Here is a 25340-nt window from a genome sequence, read left to right as displayed (position 1 = left end):
AAATCTTTGTTTAAACAATGGATTCAATACAGCTACACTGTTTTATTATCAGTTGATTATATATTTTTAACATTGTGGCTATGTTTTTAAGGAGACACTATTATATACTATCTATTACATATATTGTTTAATTATTCTAGAAAAGAGCAGGAAATTAAGCTCTCAATTATTTAATTATGTAATTGCTTTTGCTATAAGAATGTTTGAGTTTTCTCATTCAAATTGTAACCTGAAGAAGCATATTTGTGTGTATGCGAAAGCGCTCGTTTTTCTGGAATAAACTACATTTTATTACATCATGGTGATCCTTGTTTGGTGTTCCTGAGACCCCACCTAAAAGTCCCAATTTTTTCCTTACTATCCCTTTCTCCTTTTCTATACAAATCATTTTTTGTCTCTAATATACCTTTAACACTAATGGAATTCTTAAAAACAACCTTGGGTATCCTTGGAGGGAGTCCATCCATCATTGAAATGAAATAACAAAAAAATTTTTTAAAGTATATACATAACATATATCACACATTGTTTTTTTAAAAAATATTTTAAATGAAAGGTATTAAAATGTATGAAAGATTTAATGAACTAGTGATTTTAAATGAAAAATGAATTGTTTTATCATTTAATTATTAATGAATTAGGTGGAACTTGATTTGCTTAATGAATTTGAAATTAAAGGTTTTTATTGAGTTTCATTTAGTGAAGTTGTATAAAAGACAAATGAAATGAAATGTCATTTATCTGATGAAGTCCATGCTTATTGGGACGAAAACGCAAGTGTAATTGAAGGCGTTCATAACGTTTTTGCTACAACGTGTTTGGTGTGTGGAAACAAAATAAAAAGTAGTGGCAGTACTTTTTCTCCTTGGTTCTCTTTTTGTTTGTTTATCAGTAGAGTGGAGAGATTTCGCTTGTGGATTATTTAGTTGACGTTGGCGACGTTATGGAGAAGGAGGTGCTGACCAGCAGTACTGGAAGTGATGATTGTGGCCAGTCGAGAAAACTTATAGGACAATTAATAGAACTTATTGACTTACTGACACCACTATGCAAAACTATGGCAAACAAAGATGTGAAGGCATGCTATACAAACGGAAACGACGATAAGGGGTATAGCTTACAAAAGCACAAGCGGAAAAGGGAGCTCATTGGCGCTGAATATGCGACGGCAACCTAGAAGAACCGAATGGTCACAGCTTTAACCCTGCAGCTACCCCAGGGATTTTTTGTGATGCTAGTCCAGATGACATAGTGGATTTAAACGAAGGCAATAAACAAAACAATGGGCGTTTAAATTCAGGTACTGTCAATATGTTCAAATATAAGGAGATGAATGACTCGTTAAAAGAACAAAATAAGAATTCGGATTCTTACAGCAAAAAGTTGGACAATATCTCTAAACTTATGTATAAATATAAAACCATTGTTATAGAGAACGCTTATTTAAAAGAATGTATAAATCGGAGCATTGTTCCAAAAGGTTTGAGAACATGGGAGTATCCAAATAATGTGCAAATTGGTTCCACTTTTCACAATGAATTGATTGATGTATTTAATAAATGTGGTTTAGATATTAGATTAATTATTAAAGAAAATAATAGAAATTTAGATAATATACAGAAACAGATTGATGAACTTGATGCATGTATTAAAGAAGATTTAATTTTTGAAATAGGGGAATAGATAAATATTTTAAATTAAAAGATGGCATTGATGTAAAATGCAAGAGTTTGGTGGATAGGAAGATGGAGAAATTAAGAAGAGACATACAAGATTATGAAAATCACGTTAGTTATCCGAAACCAACATTCAATAGTAATAATAATTATAAGAAAATGGATAGACAAGACAATAAACCTGGACAGAAACAGGTTTTTGAAGGTTGGACTGAAGATGAATACGAAATGGAATTTCCCCCTTTAGTAAGGGAAGAAAGGGATTTGGGCCTACAAAGGAGACATACTGGAAATTTTTATATGAGAGGGGGGAGAAGGGGAAGGGGGAGGTATTGAGACAATATACCCCCGCCCAACAAACTACATTATCTTGTCCCCCTATAGAAATAATAGGTAGTAGAAATGTATTGAATGGATTCACCATTTACAATTTTAGTAACATTAAATTAGAAAAAGAACATTTTAGTTTATTAGAGAAGGGGTTTAAATTTATACCATATGTCAAGGGTAATGTAGTGAAAACACTTTTAGATATAAAACTTTTTCTAAGGAAAATGAATATGGAACTCCTATATCATAAGGAAGACAGAGAAAAATAAGAATATTATAAAAGGTGAACAAAAGATATTGGTAAAAAAATCCACCTTTAACCCCCCCCCCCATTCACACACAATTAAGGAATTTTGAGTGTGTTATGGAAAAAGAAGTTAGGCTGAGAAGAGAATTGGATATAAAAAGAACTTGGATATAGATGAAAATAATAAGTTAGAGGAATTGAAATATAACCAAGATATTAGAGTTATGAAGCCGGACAAGGGAGGGGGTGTGGTATTAATGGATATTATTCTATGTGAAGGAAAAATGAATGAAATTCTGAGGGACGAAATCAAATATACAGTTTCCAGAAATGAAATTAATTTAGCTTATAGGAAAATAGATATAATCTTGGAAGACATGGTGAATGAGAATGTTATAGAGATGAAGACTCTTTCATATTTAAAAGTTCAAAAACCTAAAATACCTGTCATATTCGGAATACCGAAAATTCACAAAGATAGTATGGACCCCCCACTAAGACCAATTGTCTCAGCTGAAGGGTCAAAAACTACCCCCTTAGCCAAGTTTGTGGATGTCAAAACAAAACACATATGGGTTAACAAACAAGCAATTTTGAAAGATTCTTGGGACTTTGCTTAGGCAATTGGGGCCAGAATTATATTCAGAAGACCTACTATTTGTAACGATAGACATAGTAGATTTATTCGGGTCTATTCCTTATATGGCAGGTATACAAATGTTTGAAGAAGAAATTTTTATGGATCAGATTTTGACAATAGAAGAAAAAGTAGTGTGCACAGGCTTGATGGATTTAGTGTTAAAGAATAATTTTTTGGCATATAATGGTGAATTTTTTCAACAAATACAAGGAGTTGCCATGGGTGCGGCCTGTGCACCTACTTTTGCAAACCTGGTTTTAGCAAATTGGGAAGAAAAGTATATTTTCAATTCCAATTTTGTGAGGTATTGGAAGTTATACAAAAGGTTCCTAGATGATATAATATTTTTTTGGACTGGGGGTCAAGATAAATTGAAGGAATTTATAGAATATATAGGGGGGACAACTGATTTCCTTAGATTTACATCTACAAATTCAGGAAAAAACATCCAATATTTGGATATAGAGATTCTTAAAATAAACAATACCCTGGAAACTAGAGTTTATAGGAAACCTACCTATGTAAACTCCTTTTTACACTTCAATAGTGCACATCCAATTTATTGTAAGAAAAATCTAGTGAAAGGGACAGTTTGTCAGAGGGTCAAGAATGACCAGTAACAATGAAGATTTTATAAAAGAATGTGACCTATTAGAAGGAATGTTTTAGCAAGAGAGTACCCTAGGAAGTTCATTAGGAACTTAAGAATGGAAGTGGAAAGAGGGAGAATAGACAAATTCAGGCCCATCCTAGGAGAAAGAGAAGGAGCAAATATTAATAATGAGAAGAGTGTAAATTTAGGGGAGGACTTTCAGCAAGCCCTTGTACTAGAATATAATGCATTGAATAGAAATATTAAAACAATATTTCAAAAGGAATGGGAGAAATTTGGCTCCCTCACTGACTTGGATGGAGTCCCTCAAAGGATACCTAAGGTTGTTTTTAAGAATTCCATTAGTGTTAAAGGTATATTAGAGACAAAAAATGATTTGTATAGAAAAGGAGAAAGGGATAGTAAGGAAAAAATTGGGACTTTTAGGTGTGGGAAATGTAGACAATGTGAATTCATAATGAATACGGAAAAAATTTATTTGGAGAGTAGGGGACGTTGGCTAACTAGTAAGGGATATTTTAACTGTGACTCCAGAGGTTTGGTATATTTTGCCATTTGTGAAAAATGTTTTTCCTTTTATGTGGGCAAGACAGAGAGAACTCTAAAGAAAAGAATATAGGAACACATTTACGACATAAAAAATAGGAACACATTTACGACATAAAAAAGGGGAAAGAGACAAATGCACTGTGTAGACATTCCAAGGTATGTGAGGGATATACATTTTGTTTCTTTGTCCTGGATCAGGTTAAATGTGACATTAGAGGAGGCCCTTGGGAGGAAATAGTAGGTTATAGGGAATTATGGTGGCAGTTAACCCTGGAAGCGAACAAAGCCCCTGGATTAAATGAATATATATCTATTTTACCCCTATTAAAATTAAGAGCAACTAGAATGTAAAAAGAAAAAATGCAACTAGAATGTAAAAAGAAAAAATACAATAAGTGCAATATAAAATAAAAACAGAAGATGGCACTTGCTATGAAATGTTGGGGCATTTTTATTTTATTGTTTAGAATGCATCATTGAAATGAAATAACAAAAAAATTTTCAAGTATATACATAACATATATCACATATTGTTTTTTAAAAAATATTTTAAATGAAAGGTATTAATGTATGAAAGATTTAATGAACTAGTGATTTTAAATGAAAAATGAATTGTTTCATCAGTTATTAATGAATTAGGTGGAACTTGATTTGCTTAATGAATTTGAAATGAAAGGTTTTTATTGGGTTTCATTTAGTGAAGTTGTGTAAAAGACAAATGAAATGTCATTTATCTGATGAAGTCCATGCTTATTGGGACGAAAACGCAAGTGTAATTGAAGGCGTTCATAACGTTTTTGCTACAACGTGTTTGGTGTGTGGAAACGAAATAAAAAGTAGTGGCAGTACTTTTTCTCCTTGGTTCTCTTTTTGTTTGTTTATCAGTCGAGTGGAGAGATTTCGCTTGTGGATTTTTTTATTCTGTCCCAACAAGGCAGACGTTCATTCTAACCAAGCGACTGCCCTTTTATAGGGAATGCCCATACAAGTCTTGGGTCATCCCCATGAGGAAGTTTTGCGGAAGTGCAAGTGCAAAAAGAGGCACATTGATTCCCCATAAGGAGTCTTTAAAAGAAGACCCTAGGGAAGGGTCCCCAAGTCACTCCCTTGAAGTCTCATTCAAGGAAATGTTTGAACAGCCGAGACAGAAAGGTGGCTGGTCTTACAAAAGACCCTCCCAGGAGGACTCTGTGTTTGAGGCTTTTAGAACACTCAGTTACATCCTAGGTGGTACCTTTGGCAGATGAAATGGTGGACCCTCCTTTCCCATCTGGTTTGGAAGGATTCGGCTACGACGGAGCCCATTGTTAAGAAAGCAAACTCGCACTAAGTTGGACCCAAGTACTGTGCCCACTGGAGCAGCCCCCCCCCCCCCCGTTTGATGCCATGGTGGTTGCCACAGTCATCAAAAATAACTTGCTGAGGAAATTCCTTCTGTCCACCTCTCCCACAAAAGAGTCTAGAGATTCTGGATCTTCAGTGACCTTTGCTCTGAAATCGCTGAATTACCTTACACATTTCACAAGGTTTCAGAAAAGATTACCAAATCCCATGTGGGGTCCATGTTGGTGGAGGATAACCAAGCAGTCTCTTCGCAATTGGCCACACTTCAGTCCCTATCAAATGCCTCTTTGCATCTGATTTCACACACACACACACACACACACACACACACACACACACACACACTACAGAAGGTGTTTCGAGAGCAGCAGGTTCAGGCACTGTCATCCGAAGGCATGCCTGGATGTACATTTGTGACTTTGTGGAGCCGCACAAGACATCATTCATCAATGCATCCTTTGTATCTACCTTATTTGGGCCCAAAGGTAGATACACTCTAGGAGTGAACAGGAAGAGAAAACATAGGGATACCTGTTTCATCCCCTTGGAGGACCTTCTGAAGAAATCAGTAGGGCGTAGAAATGTAGTTCCAAAAAATCGCAAGGGTTCTGTCAGGACTTTTATGGAGATAGAGCTAGGGACGCTAATGGTAGACTCACGCAGCAAGGGAGGCCTGCAAAAGCAAGACTTCAGAGGCCCATTTACAGGGCCCCTGAACGGTTGCCTGACTGCTGCACTCTGGAGGCAGTTGGGGTGCTCATCTCTACACCCAGAAGCCTGGACATCCATCACTAAAGATGTCTGGGTGCAGAGAATAATTACTAGAGATTATTGCATCCCCCCCCCCCATTCACCCACAAAAATTCCTGACGTACCACCCTATCAGAGGAAGAAAGCAGCCTCCGAGATGGAAAAACTGCTAAGAAAAAGTCATGTAAAGAGTCCGACCAGACCATTGTGGATTCTGAACTTATTCAAGATTTGTTTTGGTGCTAAAGAAGATGGAGGACCTCAGGCCAATATTAGACCTAAGCACACTTTAAAATAATTTGTCAAACGCTCCAAGTTTTCAATGGTTGTGGTTCACTTTGTTCTCCCCCTTTTGAGGAAGGATGATTGGATGCGCTTGATGGTACACATCCTGGTGATCTGTCAATTAAAAATAGACGATACAGGAAATACCTTCACTTCTGGCTGGTGGCCAGTCACTTTCAATTCAGAGCCCTGCCCTTTGGTCTCACCACAGCATGTCTGGGTGTTCACCAAAAGTATGCCAGTGTGTTCACCAAAAGTATGCCAGTGTTTGCAGTTCACCTTAAATTGCTGGGATTCTGGGTGTTTCCCCATCTCAACGACTGGTTCCTCACAACTCCCACCAGGTACCTACTGATAAGTACCAGGGGCTACATGCTTCGTTTTTGTCTATACTTGGGCATCACAGTCAACTACAAGTCTTTCCTCCTTCCCGCCCAAACCCTAGAGATTACAGGGGCTTCACATCAAAGACCTAGAGATGACTGCATTCCTTCTAGCATTGCAGGCATTTGAAGGCTGGTCCTTCAGCTTCTTGGGTCAGTGCTGGCCTCCACAGCTCTTCTACCCTTAGCAAGTACTACATGAGAGGACTATAATGGACTGTCACTAAGATCTGCTGACATGTATCCTGGTGGATCCATACACCAGGTATTTTTCAGGGCTGCTCCTGTTTTCCTCCCCACTGCCCAAGGCCATGGTGATTATGGATGCTTCCCAGTTGGGGGTGGGGCATTACCTGGAACAGCGACAGTTCCATACATGTGGTCCACCTTAGAGGCCAGCCTTCACATTAGTGCCCTAGAGATGAGGGTAGTCCTAGTGTTGCAGGCATTTCAAGACATCCTACCTCTTAATACAGTTGGACAGCATGTCAGCAGTCGGGTATATCAATAAACTGGGAGGAACGCGTTCTTACCCCTTGTGTCAGGAGGCAGTGAGAATGTGGCAGTTTATCTCTTCCAACCACTTTTGTTTAACAATGCATATTCTGGGGAAGTTCAACATTTTAGCGGACAGACTGATCAGATCTGTTTCCATGCCTTACAAGTGGTCTCTTAGTCCTTCAGTGTCAGAACAGATTTTTCGTCATTGGGGCCAACCATGCTGTGACCTGTTCACCTCTGCCCACACTTCCAAATGCAGCAGGTTTTTTCCCCTAATCTCCACAGAAGAGTTGCCGCCAAGAGATGCTGTAATCCATGATTGGGCCTACCTGCTGACACCTCTTGTGTCAAGCTTTTTACAAAAAGCTCATCAATGTAAGAGCAAGGTAATCTTCATTGCCCCTTTCTTGCCTCTACAAGTGTGGTTCCCATTCCTTTGGCCATATACCCTTCTTGGGTTCTAGATACCCTTCCAGATTTTCTGTCTCACCCCTCTGTGCTACTTCACCAAGACATACAACCTCTGAGGTTGACCGCATGGGTTCTCCACTTCCAGTGATGGCTAGACAGTCCAAGCTTTCTTCTCCAGTTTTGTAAAACGTCTCCACTAGGAAGATGTGCAAGAGCAAATGGACACTTTACTCTATCTGGGCTTACAAAAAGAAATCTACACCCCTTTTTAGTGCCCATTTCAGCAGTTTTATAATTTCTGTCTTCTATTTTCAGAAAGGAGCATGTTGCTCTACAATCAAAAGTACAGCTGGCTTACAATCTCCTATTTTCATGTAGACAAAGATGATTTGTCATTGGCCTCCCTTAGGTGACCTGAGCAAAACCTACCTTTTAAGGAAGTCCTTGCATAACCCATCAAGGAACCCTATACCTGCTTGGGACTTACAGTTCTTTTCCAGGCCTAAAGTGCATTTCCTGTTTGAACCCGTAGCAAAAGCTGATTTTCATATTTTTGCCTTAGAAAAACATTTTTTCCAGTTGCCATTACATCTACTGGAAGAGTTTAAGAACTTCAAGCTTTATCTTGCCAGCCACCTTGTATCACCTTACATAAAGATGGGGTTTTTTTTACACACCAATCAATCCTTTCTTCTAAAATTAGCCCTTAACCAGTCCATTAGTTTGTGTTCTTCCCAAAATTCTTCAGTAAAAGGGAATAATATACTTCATTTATTGGATGTAGACAGACAGCTGAGATTTTATCTCCATAGAACTAAAGCTTTCAGTAAATAAGATCAGTTTTTCAATTTCAAAATCAAAGTTGAGATGATACTTGTCTAAAGTTGATTAGCACGATGGCTCACTGTATTTCTTGCGTTTTAAACACATTTTTTTTTTTTTTTTTTACCAAGACCACCATGAGCTCATTCCATAGGGTCAGTCTTCACTTCCTCCACTTTCTTGTATAGAACTGCTGTAGATGACATCTGTGCTTCTGCTACTTGGTCCACTCCTCATACCTTCATAGCTCATTACACGTTGGCTATACTTCTAGGAACAGGGCAGCATTTGGTTCTACTTTACTTGGGAATATTCTCCCACAAAGACCACCCTGGGTTGATACTAGCTGAGGACTTTGTCCTAAAAGTTGAACTGACGAAAAAGGCAACCTAAAGTGCAAAAGCTATGTACACGATGTAACGGTACATCTATGTTGTCTCTCTTCATCCTTCCTCAACCTCTGCTGCTTTCTTCCCCTTTCCACCAGAAGAAGATACGCATTGTCTCCTGGTATTACATGGAGGTATTACCCCTTTTGGTCTACCTCTATTGTCTCTAGATGCCTTTTCCGTCACGTTTCTAGACATTTGTATAGTTTCCTTTCTGTAGGTTGATATCAAGGGGGCAAACTCGATCTGAGGATTATGGTTAAAGGGAGGAGCTTGAGCTATTGAGCCAAAGTCTGCAAAGTGGCTGACATTGGATGCGAGGTCAGATCTGAAATTCAAAGGATGAGAAAAGATGAAAACAGACCACACCGATTCATCATTATGGTGAGTGCATAACGTCTGTTTATTGCTTGTTGAATAGAAACATTGTATTGTGTGTTGATTTGTGAGGGGTGAAACATTTTTTTTTCTTTGAGCGTTTATTGTCTTCTCCATCTAGATTAGGGACTTGGATACTAGGAGAGGTGAAGTGTAAGATGAAAGGGTACTATTTGTCCAGAGCTTGTATCTCACTGAAGGTGTATTTGTTGTGGCAAACACCTCATATAACTATTAGATGTTCATCGTGTTTCACTGTTGCAGTCATGACTGTAGGGTTCTCCCCTGCTGGCAGGCAGTCCCCGGTCGACCAGAATCCCAAAGTCTGGGTCCGGCGTCGGCTGTTCAACCATGCTTCCTGACGTCAGAGCGCCAGGAGTACAAAGCTGACAGCCGACGCCATGTTCTCCAGTCTTTCTTGCCATGCGGTGATAGCAGTTCGCAAGTGCCGGTCTGCTGACTACTGACTATCTTTTTTGAACAAAACTTCAGTCCGAAGATTTTATTCTCCTCCTCAAGCCAAGTACCCCGTTGGGAAACTTTTTTCTTGCTCCAGTCCGATGTCAGAAAAAGTTAATTGTATTTCATGTGGGAAGCAAATACCTCATAAGGATTTTCATTCTTACTGTATTCCTTGCCTAGGCCCTGACCACGACATAGCTAGTTGTCGGTTTTGTGCTAGATTCAATCAACGTACTATTAAACGAAGGTACGATTTTGCATTTCATTACTTCGGTAGGCGTTTTAATTACAAAATGTCGTCGGATACGGTTCCAGCTACCGGAGTTCACAAACGACGCAAGGACAAAGACAGGCCTCCGAGGTCCAAATCTGATGATATCGCACAAGCAGAGCCAGCTTCAGGTTCGGCCGTTGCCAGTGAGGCGCTTTTGCAGCCCCTGTCGTCGGCCATTTCGGAACCGATGGCCTAAATGGACTCCCATGAGGAGCCATCTAGGCCTTTGAATATTTCAATTGCAGGACCTTCAGACAATGCTCCTTCGGATGGGTCCGGAGCCGCTGTGCAGGTACCAGCTTCCGAAGGGGTTTTCAGGCCTACTCAGCTTCTGATAAAGGCAAAGACTCCTTCCCAATCAAAGACTGCAACACAGGCCTCTTCTGATCCGGCTCACAAGTCACAGAAACAGTTACTTAAGATGGCGGAGGATTTACTTACTATGATTAGGGGTTCTCATCCCCCTCCAGATAAAAGGCCAAGGCAGGAAGTTTATTACGACTCCTCTGATCAGGCTTCTGTTTCTTCAGTTTCTTCTTCTGACCAGGAATATTATTTCCCTCCTTATGAGGATTCTGATGCCGAGGAATCCATTCCTTTAGCTTCTCCCCCTGAGGATTTCTCTTTTGGGGAAACTTTGCATGAAATGAGGGAACATTTCCACTGGGAAGGACAGGAGTATTCAGAATCTAAGAAAAGACTAAGGGATTTTCTTCTTCCCAAACATAGACCCCTGGCTATTCCTCCTATTTTGGATATTATGGATGATGCTTTTTCGGAGGCTAACGTAACCCCTGACTCTTTCCCTCCTGCTCCTGTTAAGCCTGACAGATATTACAGGGTTCCTGATTCCCACCAGTTTTTGTACAAGAACCCTACTGCTGACCCTGAAACCATTTCTCAGGGTCCTAAGGGAGTTAAGGCCGCTTCTGCAAAAAACCCCATTCCCACTGAGAAAGATTCCAGATCTTTAGAAAGATGGGGCAAAAAAGTGTACACTTCTGCTACTTTATCCATTAGGGCTTTAAACTGTCAGTTTCATATGCTGAAATACCAGCAATTTCTCCTGTCTGTTTTAAAACAAAAGCTTACTTCCATTTCCGCCTGTGCAGATGATAAGGAATTACATGACTTAATGCATGCCACTGAACAAGTTGGGAAGCATGGTTTACACTGTGGATTTGATGCCTTGGAGGCTTCTTGTAGGGCTGCTGCCTCTGGCACAGTCATTAGAAGGCATGCATGGTTAAAGGAACAAAATTTGCCTGATCAAGTAAAAGCTAAATTATTGGATGCTCCTGTTCAGCATAATGTTTTGTTTGGATCTAAAGCTGAAGGAGGCGATTAAAAAGATGGAGGACAAGGCGAAATCCATGCAAACTGTTAAAGATTTCTTACAAGTACAGCCTCCCAGATTTAGCAGGAATTGGCCTACTAAAAATTGGTCCTTTCCCAATACAGACAGGCCTCAGAGGGGTAGATACAGATGCTCCCAAGGAAGGCCTCAAGCACAAGCCTCTTACAGACCAAGACAGTGGACTGCTTCCACCCCTAGAGGGGGAGAGGACAGGTCGCAAACCCATAGGAAACAGACTCAATGACTCCCTCTGTTGGGCTGCAGGAACTTCTTGCCTGGAAGCCCCACTCGGAGGAAGACTTTCACATTTTCACCAAAATTGGACTCGTATAACCCAAGACAAGTGGGTTCTGGATGTGGTTTTAAGAGGTTACAAATTCCATTTTCATACCCTACCAAGGCCAAGCGGATGGCCAGATCTTCCAAAACATCAATGGACAGAGGCCTTAAACCAGGTGGAAGCTCTTTTGGCTATGAAAGCCATAGAACTAGTTCCGCTTTCAGAGATGGGACAAGGTTTTTACTCAAGGCTCTTTCTAGTCCTCAGGAAGCAAAATTCATGGAGACCCATTCTGGATCTGTCAGTCTTGAACACTTTTCTAGAAATACCAAAATTCAAGATGCTTACTCTACAGCAGCTACTTCCAATGCTGGCCAAAAATGCATGGATAGTGACTTTGGATTTAAGAGGCATATTTACACATTCCCATCAGGCAGGAGTGCAGAAAATACCTCAGATTCAAGGCCGGGTCGAGGCAATATCAATTCTCTGCGCTGCCCTTTGAATTGTCTACTGCGCCCAGGGTCTTCACCAAGTGCCTGGCTCCAGTCGTAGCTTATTGCAGACTCAAGGGAATTCAAATTTACCCTTATCTGGACGATTGTCTTATTCAGGCAGACAGCAAGGATGTCTTATTCCAGCATCTAGAATTTGTTCAGAAACTTCTCAAGTTCCTGGGATTCACTGTCAACATAAAGTCAAATTTGACTCGCTCACAACAGATTACTTTTCTGGGTGCTCTTCTAAACACAACCCAGATGGCATTTCTGACATACGAAAAACAATTACAGCTGGCTTCAACTTTCAAAACCTTGGCAACTTTAACTCGGCTATCTGCAAGGAGATTCCTGCAGGCTTTGGGTTACATGGCCTCCTGCATCCTTCTCGTACCATATGCAAGACTACATATGAGGAAAATACAGTGGTACCTAAAAAGTGTATGGTCTCAGCATTGCCACAGTTGAGACATATACTGATCTCCGTCCTGCCTTGTCTTCAAAAGGAATTCCTTTGGTGGTCCAAGGCATGTACTCTAAAAAAAGGAAAACCCTTCTGTCTGCCTCCTGCCACTCCGATACTAACCATGGACGCCTCAGATTATGCATGGGGAGCCCATTTTCTGGGCAACTGTATGCAGGGCCTTTGGACAGAGGATCAGGAGCACCTACATATCAATTTAAAGGAAATGTTAGCCGTTCAGAAAGCTCTGTGGGCCTTCAGGAATCTTCTGCAACCAGGACAACTACTGATACGAACAGACAGCACCACAGTTATGTGGTACATAAACAAACAAGGGGGATCTCATTCCTACCCCCTTTGCAGACTAGCCATGAATCTATGGAACACAGCTCTAGCTTGCAATCTGGACCTTCAAGCTCAATTTCTACCAGGAAAGCAAAACTTCCTGGCAGACAGTCTGAGCAGAAACCTTTCGGATCCGCACGAGTGGATGCTGGACACCAAAATATTCAGGAGGATAACAGCAGTCTGGGGATTTCCTCACATAGACCTCTTTGCATCCCATCTCAATCATCAACTACAGAATTTTTGCACCAGGACTTTCCACAAACAAGCTTGGAAAGTGGATGCCCTATCATTCGGTGGGAGAAACCTCTCGGGATATGCCTTTCCGCCTCTTCCTCTTCTTCCACAGGTATTATTAAAGATAAAACAGGACAGGCCCAAGATGATTATCTTGCTAGCCCAAAATTGGCCTCGACAGTTTTGGTATCCAACTCAGTCAGGAGCCCCCTTGGGTTTTACCACAGACTCCGAACCTTCTGTCCCAACATCAGGGTCAGGTTCTTCACTCTCATGTGAGAACTCTCAGCCTGGCGGCCTGGTTAATCCAGGGTCTTTGATTCATTCTCTCCTACCCAAGCAGGTTATGGATGTCATTTTAGAAGCCAGACGTCCTAGTACTAGAAAATCGTATGCAGGAAAATGGAAAAGATTTTGTTCCTGGATGCAGGCTCAGGATTCTGATCCTCTTCTTCCTAACATTCCTTTGATTTTACTTTATCTGACAGATCTCTTACATAAGGGTCTCTCTTTCTCTTCCATTAAGATTCATGCCTCTGCTATTTCCGCTCATTATAATACAGATCCTCCAATCTTTTCCCACCAGCTCATGAAACAGTTTCTCAGAGGAGCTAAGAACTTAAGGCCTCCTAGATCTCCTCCCATTCCTGCTTGGGATCTTAACTATGTTTTGGAAAAACTCACCTTACCTCCTTTTGAGCCTGCTGCCTCTTCTGACATCAAGTTTTTATCTTGGAAAACAGCCATCATGTTAGCTCTGACCTCTGCCAGGAGAGTTTCAGAGTTGCAAGCTCTTATGGCTGTGGAACCTTATATTATTTTTCATCAAGACAGGATTTCTTTAAGGACTAATCCTACATTCATGCCTAAGGTGGTTTCCAAAGTGGCTTTAAATCAAACTATTCACTTACCAACCTTTTTCCCCACTCCTCAAAATAAAGGGGAAAGGATCTTACATTCCTTGGATGTACGCAGACAACTACGTTTTTACCTGGACAGAACCAAGGACATCAGAAAATCAGAGCAATTGTTTGTTTCTTATGCTTCAAGTTCTCAAGGTAAAGCCATTTCAAAACAGACCATTTCTAAATGGATTGCTCACGGTATTAGATTTTGTTATTCACACCATGGAAAGCAAATCCCAGGGGGTATACGGACTCATTCCACCAGAGCTGCTGCCACTTCAGCTGCCTTCCTCAGGGGAGTTCCTACCAAAGACATTTTGGAGGCTGCAACTTGGAGTTCAGTGCATACTTTTTCAAAGCACTACAATCTACCTCTCTAGTCTAGGGCAGGCTTTGCTTCTGCAGTCTTGCACGGCCTTTTAGCCGCCCCTTCTACTTTATGACCTCCCTTTCACTCTGCTTTGGGATTCTACCCTACAGTCATGACTGCAACAGTGAAACACGATGAACATAGTACAGTTGTGTACACCTACCATAAATGTAGATGTTCGTGTGTCTTCACTGTTGCAGTCTAATTCCTCCCTCCTGTCCCCTCTTATTTTTACCTTTGTATGGTTTCCTTTCTCACCATTCTTTTGAGGTGTATTTGCAAAGGTTATGGGACCTTACTCATTTTCGAACTCCTGACATCTGGGGCAAGAAAAACTGGAGAACATGGCGTCGGCTGTCAGCTTTGTACTCCTGGCGCTCTGACGTCGGGAAGCATGGTTGAACAGCCGACGCCGGACCCAGACTTTGGGATTCTGGCCGACCGGGGACTGCCTGCCGGCAGGGGAGAACCCTACAGTCATGACTGCAACAGTGAAGACACTCTAACATCTACATTTATGGTAAGTGTACACAACTGTACTTTTTCATCAGTCTTATGTTCAACTTGAAATTGAACTTGTAGCTGCCAAACATCACTGGAGATGCATTTAAATATTTAGTAATCATATGCTAGAAAGACATGGTGTGCATCTGGAGTTATTTTTTTCTGGTCCATTCCTGCTTAAATATGTGATAGTTTATCATTTAGGGAAGTCAGAAACACGTGAGCAATGTTCTCCAGTGCTGAATACTGTGATTACTGCCTTCTTGTGATGCTAATATTACTAACAGCCTTTCAGTTAAATAATGCTGTAATTGCATGTTTTAGTTGAATTTTATTTAAATCTTTTTTAGGGATGATTCATTTGCCTGCTTCCATAGAGACTACACATTTGAAGTCTGTGCGGATCTGCCAGTTTCTGTCACGTATTGTGGAAGGCAAAAATCTTGGTAAATATGTTTCTGAATTACAATTTCTGGAAACCTGTAAATTGCCAAATATAGAATTATGTTTTAAAAAATCTGAAGCACAATGGCTTGAGAAACGGATTTAAAAAATTGCTTGGTTTTCAGATGCACATTTTAAGAATATACTTGTTAGCATCTGCTTTTTTCAAATTTAAGTTATTTAAACTGCAATGCACAATTGGTATTGAGCAGAGATGGTGTGGGGGGGGGGGGGACTTCAACATTAAGTGGAACACACTCTCTTCTTCCTGTTTTTATATGGCAGTGTTTTCATTTTCACACCTTCCTGTGGGTGCATAAATACAGTGGACCTCTGAGCTGGCAGTTGGAGTGAAACAGTGTACTGCTTTATAGTTTGTGGTTGCTTTGAAACACCAGCTGAACTTATTTGTGCATTATTGTTTTCCACCTAAAATAATAGCAAAGACACATCTGTGGTGATCCCTCTGAGAAGGAAGCAAAAACATTGATACAGAACTTGAAACCCACCCCCTCCAAAAATACTTCTTCTACCCTACTTTCCTCACGAGCAACAGAAAAAATGTATGGCCTTTAGCCTGTGTTTACAACTCGTCACTCGCCATCAGTGTAGTGCCCCAGTCATTTTAAGCCTGCTCTTGTTAGTCCCATCCCTAAGGTCACCATACTCAAAGCCTTCAAGGACTTCGTCCCATTTCCGCTCTTTGTTTTCGGTGTTCTCTGTAGACAATTATTCAGACCTCATCAGCTATGGACTCCTCTCTGATGGATGTCACTCCTTTTAGAAATGCCTTTGTCACAGCTGCAGTCTAATCCCTGCTATTGATACATTCACTTGTAATGTAAATGTTAGACTCGTTACATTTGTATTCATTGATAATACAAGCACCTTTTTAAACTGTAAATCACAAACCTCAGAAATTTAAATTTTGCCAAAATGTCATTCATTTGTTACATGAAAGGCAGGGCATTTCTTGCATACTTTGACAACTGTCTGTCTGCCCTTAGAACCTTGCATACAGGTGCCCCTCAAGGTTCAGTCTTGGGCCCCTTACTGTTTTCTCTATTCATTAATGACCTTCCTGATAGTCTCCCTAAATTGGGTCCAAGTTTGTAATACAACTTTTAAGTATGCAAGCATCCTGCACTGTTAACTTCAGCAGTCCTTCAAACTCTGCCACTGACCAAAATAATCTCCCAGTTAACCACAAAAATGTGATGGTCTCAACCTCTCCAAAAAAAAAAAAAAAAAAAAAACACATTCCCAGTATTGGCGTTACAGATAATCAAGGCAATATTGTCCCTTATGTTGTAGAGTACGAAACTCAAGGGTATGACCTTGGATGGAATCACTAAACTTAACTACTCATTGACAACGTTACTGGTAAAGGTAACGCTCCTATAAAGCTCTGAATCTTCTGTCTACTATCTCCTTGTGCCCACAAAGCACTTCCAAATGTCCTCCTTCCAAAATTAGAATATGGGTTACCACTACTGTTTCCTGTCTGCATATAACACACAGATGGTAAATCACCGAGAATAAAATAGCTAGATTTGTTTTAATTGCTGATTCCAAATTGCACCATTGAGGGACGCCTTGTCTTGATCTGTTTATATTCCCAGTCAGTTCAGACTGCAGCGTCTTATTTTCCCATATTTTTCCCTCTTAGAGGACTTCTTAGAGATGTTATCTTCATCCAGAAGAGAGCCCGAAGTCTTGTACACTTGCCCTATTCATCCTTTCTTATTCGTAGCTTTCTAGAGAAGAAAAAGATGTTTAATGCCATTTTCTGTATAGATGTTATTCGTGTTTCACTGTTGCAGTCATCACTTTTGGGTTATTTGCTTGCAGTAGCCCTCAGTCGGCCTGATTAACAAAGTCTTGGGTCCTGCATCAGTTGCTGTCCCTTCTTCCATGACTTCAGGTCGTCGGGTATAAAACATGCAGCAGACGCCATCACCCCAGTCTTTCTTGCCGTGCGGTGCCCGAAGCTGAAGCAGTTTGCAAGTGCCGGTCGGCCGACTCCTGAAATTTTTGTTTGAGTTTCAGAACCGAAGTCTTCAAATAAAGCTAAGCACCCTATTAAGGAAACTTTTTCTTACTCTAAACCGATGGCAGTAAAAGTTAATAATTGTATTTCTTGTGGAAAGCAAATACCTCAAAGATTTCCATTCATACTGTATTCTTTGCCTAGGCCCTGACCACGACATACCTCGCTGTCGGTTTTGTGCCTTATTTAAACAACAAACTATCCGTAGTCTGTATATTTATGCTTCTAAATATTTTGATACTCTGTTCAATTATCTAGATATGTCTTCGGTAAACCATCCGACTACCGACATTCCAAAAAAACCGCAAAGATAAAGACAGAGACAGGCTGCCTTGGTCCAAAGCTGCCGATGACCCTTCTCCTAATCCAGTTGCCAGTTCACCGATACTCAGTGAGGCGTTTTCGCAGCTCCTGATACCCACTACTTCAGATTCGCAGGCCTCTACTGCGACCTATTCGGATACCCATGCCGCGAGATGCTTCCAACTGTGGAACCTGCGGATGACTCTACCGTGGATGGGTCCAGAGCCGCTGTGCAGGCACTGGCTTCTGAGGGTGTATTCAGGCCTACTGACTTGCATATTAAACCAACGCCATCTTCTTCTTCAAAGCCTAAACCTCGAACCATGCCTAGAAAACCGATGCCCAGACTGCATGGTCAGGCCTCTATGCCTGAAAAACAAGTAAGAATGGCTGAAGACCTTATTACTTTAATCAGGGGAAGCCAACGTTCCCCCTCTAAGAGACCTAGGACTGAGTTTGCTTACGATACTTCTGTAATTTGTTTCCTCTGATGACCAGGATTTACCCTTATCTACCTATGAGGATTCTGATGCTGAGGACTCTATTCCCTCTGCTTCCCCCCAGAGGATTTCTCTTTTGGTGAAACCTTGCATACTCTTAGGGAGCATTTTCATTGGGTAAGTCAGTATTACTCTGATTCTAAAAAGAGGCTTAGGGATTTCTTACTCCTGCCCCAGCACAGGCCTTTAGCTATCCCTCCTGTACTAGACATTGTTGATGCCTTTTCGGAATCTAGCTTGGCCCCTGACTCTCTACCTCCTGCTCCCAGAAAACCTGATAGATATTACAGGGTTCCTGACTCTCACAAGTTCCTTTTTAAAAATTCTACTGCGGATCCTGAGACCATTTCACAGGAACCCAAGGGCATTAAGGCTGCTACTGCCAAAAATCCTACCCTCTCTGATAGAGACTCCAGGGCGCTGGATAGATGGGATAAGAAGGTATACACTTCTGCAACCTTGGCCATTAGGGCCTTAAACTGCCAGTTTCATATGTTAAAGTATCAGCAGCATATTATTGGATTGCTTAAACAGAAAATGATGTTGATTCCTGATTTGTGCTGAAAATAAGGATTTACAGGATGATTTAATGCATCCTGCTGAACAGGTTGGGAAACATACTTTGCAATGTGGTTTTGATTCACTAGAGGTATCTTGCAGGGCTGCTGTCACTGGGTCTGTACTTAGAAGGCATGCTTGGCTTAAGGAGCAATCCTTCCCAGATCATGTTAAAGCTAAATTACTGGATACTCCCTTAAATCAGGACCGCCTGTTTGGCAACAAGGCGGAAGAAGTTCTTAAAAAGATGGAGGAAAAAGCTAAATCTATGCAAACTGTTTAAGATTTCCCACGAGTACAATCTCCAAGATTTAGTAGGCATTGGCCCTCTAAGAATTGGTCCTTTCCTGCCTCTTTCAGGCCTTCTCAGTCCAAACCCAGACCCAGCAGAACACCCAGGCTTCAGTCCCAGGGTACGCACAGGACTAAGCAGTGAGGGGCTCCCACATCCAAATCTGGGCGTAGTAAAACTCCCCCCTATGGTAAACTGTCTCAATGACTTAACTTTAAAACTTCCAGGCACTTCTCAACTGACTGCTCCTTTAGGGGGAAAGATTGCTCTGCAGGCAAAAAAAATGGTAACTCATTACCCAGGACAAATGGGTTTTAAATATAGTTTCCCGAGGATACAGATTTCACTTCCACACGTTACCAACCCCAAACGGTTGGCCAGATCTACCCCCAAATCAGTGGGCAGAGGCTCAAAAGCAAGTACTCTCTCTCTTAAGCATAAGGCTATTCAAACTGTACCAGAAGAGGAAAAGGGACAATGTTTCTACTCAAGACTTTTCCTGGTACCCAGAAAAGACTACTCATGGCGTCCTATCCTAGACCTGTCTACCTTAAACACCTTTTTGGTGATTCCAGAATTCAAGATGCTAACTCTTCACTAGTTGCTTCCTATGCTAGGCAAAGATGCCTGGTTGGCAACACTTGATTTAAAGGAAGCCTACCTGCACATCCCAATCAGGGAATCTTGCAGAAGATACCTACGCTTTAAAGCAGGCTACATGCACGGTCAGATGTTCGTGTTTCACTGTTGCAGTTATTACATTTTGGGTAATCTGCTGGCAGGTTGCCCTCATTCGGCCTGAATAACAAATTGGGTCCTGCGTCGGTTGCTGTCTCCTCTTCCATGACGTCAGGTCGTCAGGGGTATAAAACATGCAGCAGACGCCATTTTAATCAGTCTTTCTTGCCACGCAGTGCCCGAAGCAGTTCGCAAGTGCCAGTCGGCTGACTCCTGAAATTTTTGTTTTCGAGTTTCAGAACCGAAGTCTTCAAACTAAAGCAAAGTACCCCGTTGGGGAAACTTTTTCTTGCTCCTTACTGATGTCAGTAAAAGTTAATAATTGTATTACTTGTAGGAAGCAAATACCTCATAAGGATTTTCATTTGTACTGTATTCCTTGCCTAGGCCCTGATCACAACGTGCTTTGCTGTCGGTTTTGTGCTAAATTTAACCAACGCACTATTAAGCGTCTGTATATTTTTGCTTCTAAATACTTCGGTTCAAGATTTAACTATCCTGAAATGTCGTCTGTTAGCAATCCGACTACCGGAATTCACAAAAAAACTCAAAGAAAAAGAGGCAGACCGTCTAGGTCCAAAATCGACGACGGAGCTTCTCCTAAGCCAGTCGCCGGTACTCAGTGAGGTGCTTTCGCAGCCCCTGATGCCCGCTACTCGAGTTGCAGGCCTCTACCGAGACCCATTCGGAGTCCGGTATGCCACGAGATTCTTCAAGTATTGAACCCGCGGATGTCTAGCCCCTTGAATGGGTCCAGAGCCGCTGAGCAGGCACCGGCTTCTGAGGGTGTTTTCAGGCCTCAACATTTGTATATTAAACCAACGCCATCATCAAAAACAAGGCCAAAACCTACTTCTATGTCTAAAAAAATGACGCATGAGCCACGTGCTCAGGCCCCTATGCTTAAAAAACATTATCAAAATGGCCGAGGATTTAATTACCTTTATCAGGGGTTACCAAGCCCCCCCCACCCCCCACCCCTATGCTAAGAGGCCTAGGCAAGGCACTGATTATGAATCTTCAGATCAGGTTTCCATTTCTTCAGATTCCTCTTCTGATCAGGAATCTGATCAGGAATTTTATATTCCACCTTATGAGGATTCTGATGCAGCGGAATCCATCCCTTCTGCTTCTCCTCCTGAGGATTTTTCTTTTGAAGAGACTTTGCAAACCTTAAGGGAACATTTTCATTGGGAGAGTCAGGACTTTTCAAAATCCAAAAAGAGGCTTAGGGATTTTCTTCTTCTTCCTCAGCACAGGCTTTTGGCTGTACCTCCTGTTTTAGACATTGTAGATTGTTTTCTCAGAATCCAGCATGGCTCCTGATTCTCTGCCTCTTGGCTCCTAGTAAGCCAGACAGATATTACAGGGTTCCTGGCACACAAATTTCTTTTCAAAAATCCTGCTGCTGACCCTGAAACTATTTCTCAGGATCCCAAGGGTGTTAAGGCTTCTACAGCCAAAAATCCTTCCCCTTCTGATAGAGACTCCAGGCCGCTGGATAGATGGGGTAAGAAAGTTTATACGTCTACAACCCTGGCAATCAGGGCTCCAAACTGCCCAATTTCATATGCTTAAATATCAACAGCATGTTATGGGCTTACTGAAACAGAAATTGATGTTGATTTCTGATTGTGTGGAAAATAGTTACAGGATTTTATTGCATTCAGCTGAACAAGTTGGAAAGCATACTTTGCAATGTGGTTTTAATTCCTTGGAGGCCTCTTCCAGGGCCGCCATAACTGGATCTGTGATAAGAAGGCATGCTTGGCTCAAGGAGCAAAATCTGCCTGATTATGTTAAAGCTAAATTGTTGGATGCTCCTTTACAGCAGGACAGTCTGTTTGGTAATAAGGCAGAAGGGGTTTTAAAAAAGATGGAAGACCAAGCTAAATCTATGCAAACTGTAAAAGATTTCTTGCAAGTGCAGTCGCCCAGGTTCAGTAGGCACTGGCCTACTAAGAACTGGTCCTTTCCAGTGTCCAACAGAGCCGCTCAGGTCAAACCCAGACACTCCAAAGGCTCCAGGTTTCAGTCGCAAGGATCTTGAAGGACAAAACAATGGGGTGCCTCCACCTCCAAATCAGGAGGTAGCAAAGCACCACCCTACAGTAAACAGTCTCAATGACTTTCCCCTACCATTTCCAAGCACTTAACTTTTGGCAGCCCCTTTGGGGGGGAAACCAGCACTTCATGCTCAAAATTGGCATCTAATTACCCAGGACAAGTGGGTCTTAAATATAGTATCCCAGGGGTACAGATTTCATTTCCACAAGTTGCCAATTCCAAACGGATGTCCAGATCTGCCCCCAAATCAGTGGGCAGAGGCCCAGAAACAAGTCATGTCCCTCATGGATATGGGGGCTAATTCAACCAGTACCAGAAAAGGAAAAAGGACAAGGTTCAAGACTTTTCCTGGTACTCGGAAAAGACAAATCATGGCGTCCAATTCTGGACTTATCCATTCTAAATACTTTCCTGGACATCCAAAATTCAAGATGCTGACTCTACAACAGCTACTTCCTATGCTAGACAAGAATGCCTGGTTGGTAACTCTAGACTTAAGAGGCTTACTTGCATATACCAATCAGGGAATCTTGCAGAAGATACCTCCGCTTCAAAGCAGGCTATTTGCATTACCAGTTCTCTGCACTGCCCTTTGGTTTGTCTACTGCACCCAGGGTGTTCACAGAGTGCCTGGCACCAGTAATTGCATTTTGCAGACAAACATTCAAACTTATCCATGTCTGGACGATTGTCTCATTCAGGCAGAGGACGAGGACACTCTTCTTCAACATCTGGCGTTTGTAAAAAGGCTTCTAACATGCCTAGGGTACACCATAAACGAAAAGAAATCACAACTGGTACCCCCTCAAATAATTACATTCCTGGGTGCAAGCTTGAATACAACTACTCAGATGGCATACCTCACGCCAGACAAATACATTCAATTGACAACATACTTCAAACAAGTGGCAAAAAAAACCCAGCTATCTGCAAGACAAATTCTACAGGCTTTGGGGTTCATGGCAACCTGCATTCTACTAATTCCATATGCAAGATTGCACATGAGGAAACTTCAATGGTACCTAAAAAGCTTATGGAGTCAACATTGTCACAGCCTGGAAACGATTCCTCTCATTCCTTGCCTGCAACAGGAGTTCCTTTGGTGGGCAGAGGCATATCACCAAAACCTGGGACTGTCATTCATTCTACCCCCTGCCACCCAAACACTGACTACAGACTCATCAGACTATGCTTGGGGGGGGCCCATCTGGCAGGGAGATGCATTCAGGCGAATGGAGCCCAAATCAAATGCACCTACATATCAACCAGAAAGAAATGCTAGCTGTACAGAATGCTCTGACAGACTTCCTTCATCCAGGACAACTACTGATAAAGACTGACAACACCCACTGTTATGTGGTACATAAACGAGCAGGGGGGGTACCCACTCCTACCCCCTTTGCAGACTAGCCATGGCCTTGTGGAACACAGCCTTGACTTACTGAATACATCTTCATGCTCGATTCCTGCCAGGAAAGCAAAATACTCTGGCAGATGAACTAAGCAGAAATCTTATGGTCCCACATGAATGGAAACTGGATCCACAAATCTTCAGCATGTTGACACGAAAATGGGGGAGCCCAGACATGGATCTATTTGCCTCTCCCCAAAACTATCAGTTGGACAAATTTTGCACAAGAACTCATCACAAAAAAGCATGGAATGTGGATGCTCTATCCTTCAGCTGGAAATACCCATCAGTCTATGCCTTTCCCCCTCTGCTCTCCAAGGTTTTACTAAGTCAGACAGGAAAAAAACAAAAATGATTCTGATTGCTCCAGACTGGCCTCGCCAAAACTGGTACCCGCTTCTAAGGAATATGTCACACCTTCCTCCGTGGTACTTGCCTCCGACACCTCATCTGTTGTCTCAGCAGAACTATCAAGTTCTGCACACTCTCAGCTACAAACTCTGAATTTTGCAGCATGGCTAATCAACTAATTTCACCAATCACATCTCTCAATAAACATGTGATGGATGTCATTTTGGAGGCTAGAAGGCCTAGTACTAGAAAATCTTATGCTGATAAATGGAAGAGATTCTGTGCTTGGAACCAAGCACAAGGAACGCAGCAATGCCCAATATTCCTCAGATTTTGCAATATTTAACTGAGATGCTTCACAAGGGCCTATTTTTTTTCTTCTGTAAAATCCATGCCTCTGCCATCTCGGCTCAGTACAACACAGAGCCTCTTCTCTTTTCTCATCCCCTGCTAAAGCAGTACCTCAGAGGGGCCAAAAATTTAAGACCTCCCAGCAGGAGAGCACTGACTCCTGCATGGGACCTCAATTTTGTGCTGGAAAAACTCACCCTACCTCCTTTTGAACCAGCTGCTACTGTGGACATAAAATTTCTTTCTTGAAAGACAGCCTTTCATTTAGCAGTCACTTCAGCTAGAAGGATTTCAGAACTACAGGCTCTCATGGCAGTAGAGCCTTTCATTATCTTTTACCTGGACAGGGTGGCCCTCACGACCAATCCTCCTTTTGTGCCTAAGGTGGTATCCAGTGTGGCTCTTAACCAGACCATTCACCTGCCAACTTTTTTCCCAAATCCGCAGAACAAGAGGGAGCGAATTCTGCATTCATAGGATGTACACAGACAACTAAGACTCTACTTAAACAGGACAAAATCTCTAAAAGTCTGAGCAACTACTGGTGGTATTTGCTGCAGAAACAGAGGGGAAGGCTATATCAAAGCAGACTATTTCAAAATGGATAAGCCATTGTATTCGTTTCTGCTACATGCACACATTACCATTTACCCCTCTCTTTTCTAAATCCAGAGCAGGCTTTGCCACTGCAGTCCTGCAGGGCCTTATAGCTGCTCCTAATGCTGTTTAATTCCATCCTCCCATCCATAGCTTTGGGATTCTACCCAAATGTAATGACTGCAACAGTAAAACACAAAACATAGTACAGTTGTGTACACTTACCATAAATGTAGATGTTCAAATGTATTCACTGTTGCAGTCCGGGTTACCCACCAGCCCCCTTGCTTCTCTATTATACCTCTTCTTTCCTTCACTATGCTCAAAAGCCTTTGTTTGCTTTTAGTTGGAGGTAAATTTTTGTGTGTTCTAAAATACGTGTGTGTGTGTGTATTTATTTATTTATATATATATGTATATATATATATATATATATATATATATATATATATATATTTTGCTCCCCATTTGGGGGGGGGGGGGCACCTGACATCTGGGGCAAGAAAAACTGATTAAAATGGCATCTGCTGCATGTTTTATACCCCTGACGACCTGACGTTGTGGAAGAGGAGACAGCAACCGACACAGGACCTAATACTTTGTTATTCAGGCCGACCTGAGGGCAACCTGCCAGCAGATTACCCAAATGTAATGACTGCAACAGTG

General features: G+C 41.7%; 1 protein-coding gene across 6 annotated transcripts in view; it reads left to right on the top strand.

The window, feature by feature from the left end:
* TERF1 (telomeric repeat binding factor 1) overlaps positions 1–25340 on the top strand; it is a 965901-nt gene that overhangs the window by 194228 nt on the left and 746333 nt on the right. For all 6 annotated transcript variants that reach the window (XM_044067234.1, XM_044067236.1, XM_044067233.1 and 3 more), the window contains exon 2: positions 15363–15458. In XM_044067234.1, coding sequence (XP_043923169.1) covers positions 15363–15458 — 96 coding nt within the window. The remainder of the gene's footprint in view (positions 1–15362; positions 15459–25340) is intronic.

Source organism: Protopterus annectens, chromosome 3.part1 (assembly GCF_019279795.1).
Source record: "Protopterus annectens isolate FY-2018-M chromosome 3.part1, PAN1.0, whole genome shotgun sequence".
In the NCBI taxonomy this organism is placed as follows: Eukaryota; Metazoa; Chordata; order Ceratodontiformes; family Protopteridae; genus Protopterus; species Protopterus annectens.
Note: the sequence above shows the minus strand (reverse complement) of the source record. Positions and strands in the feature narration are given on the sequence as shown.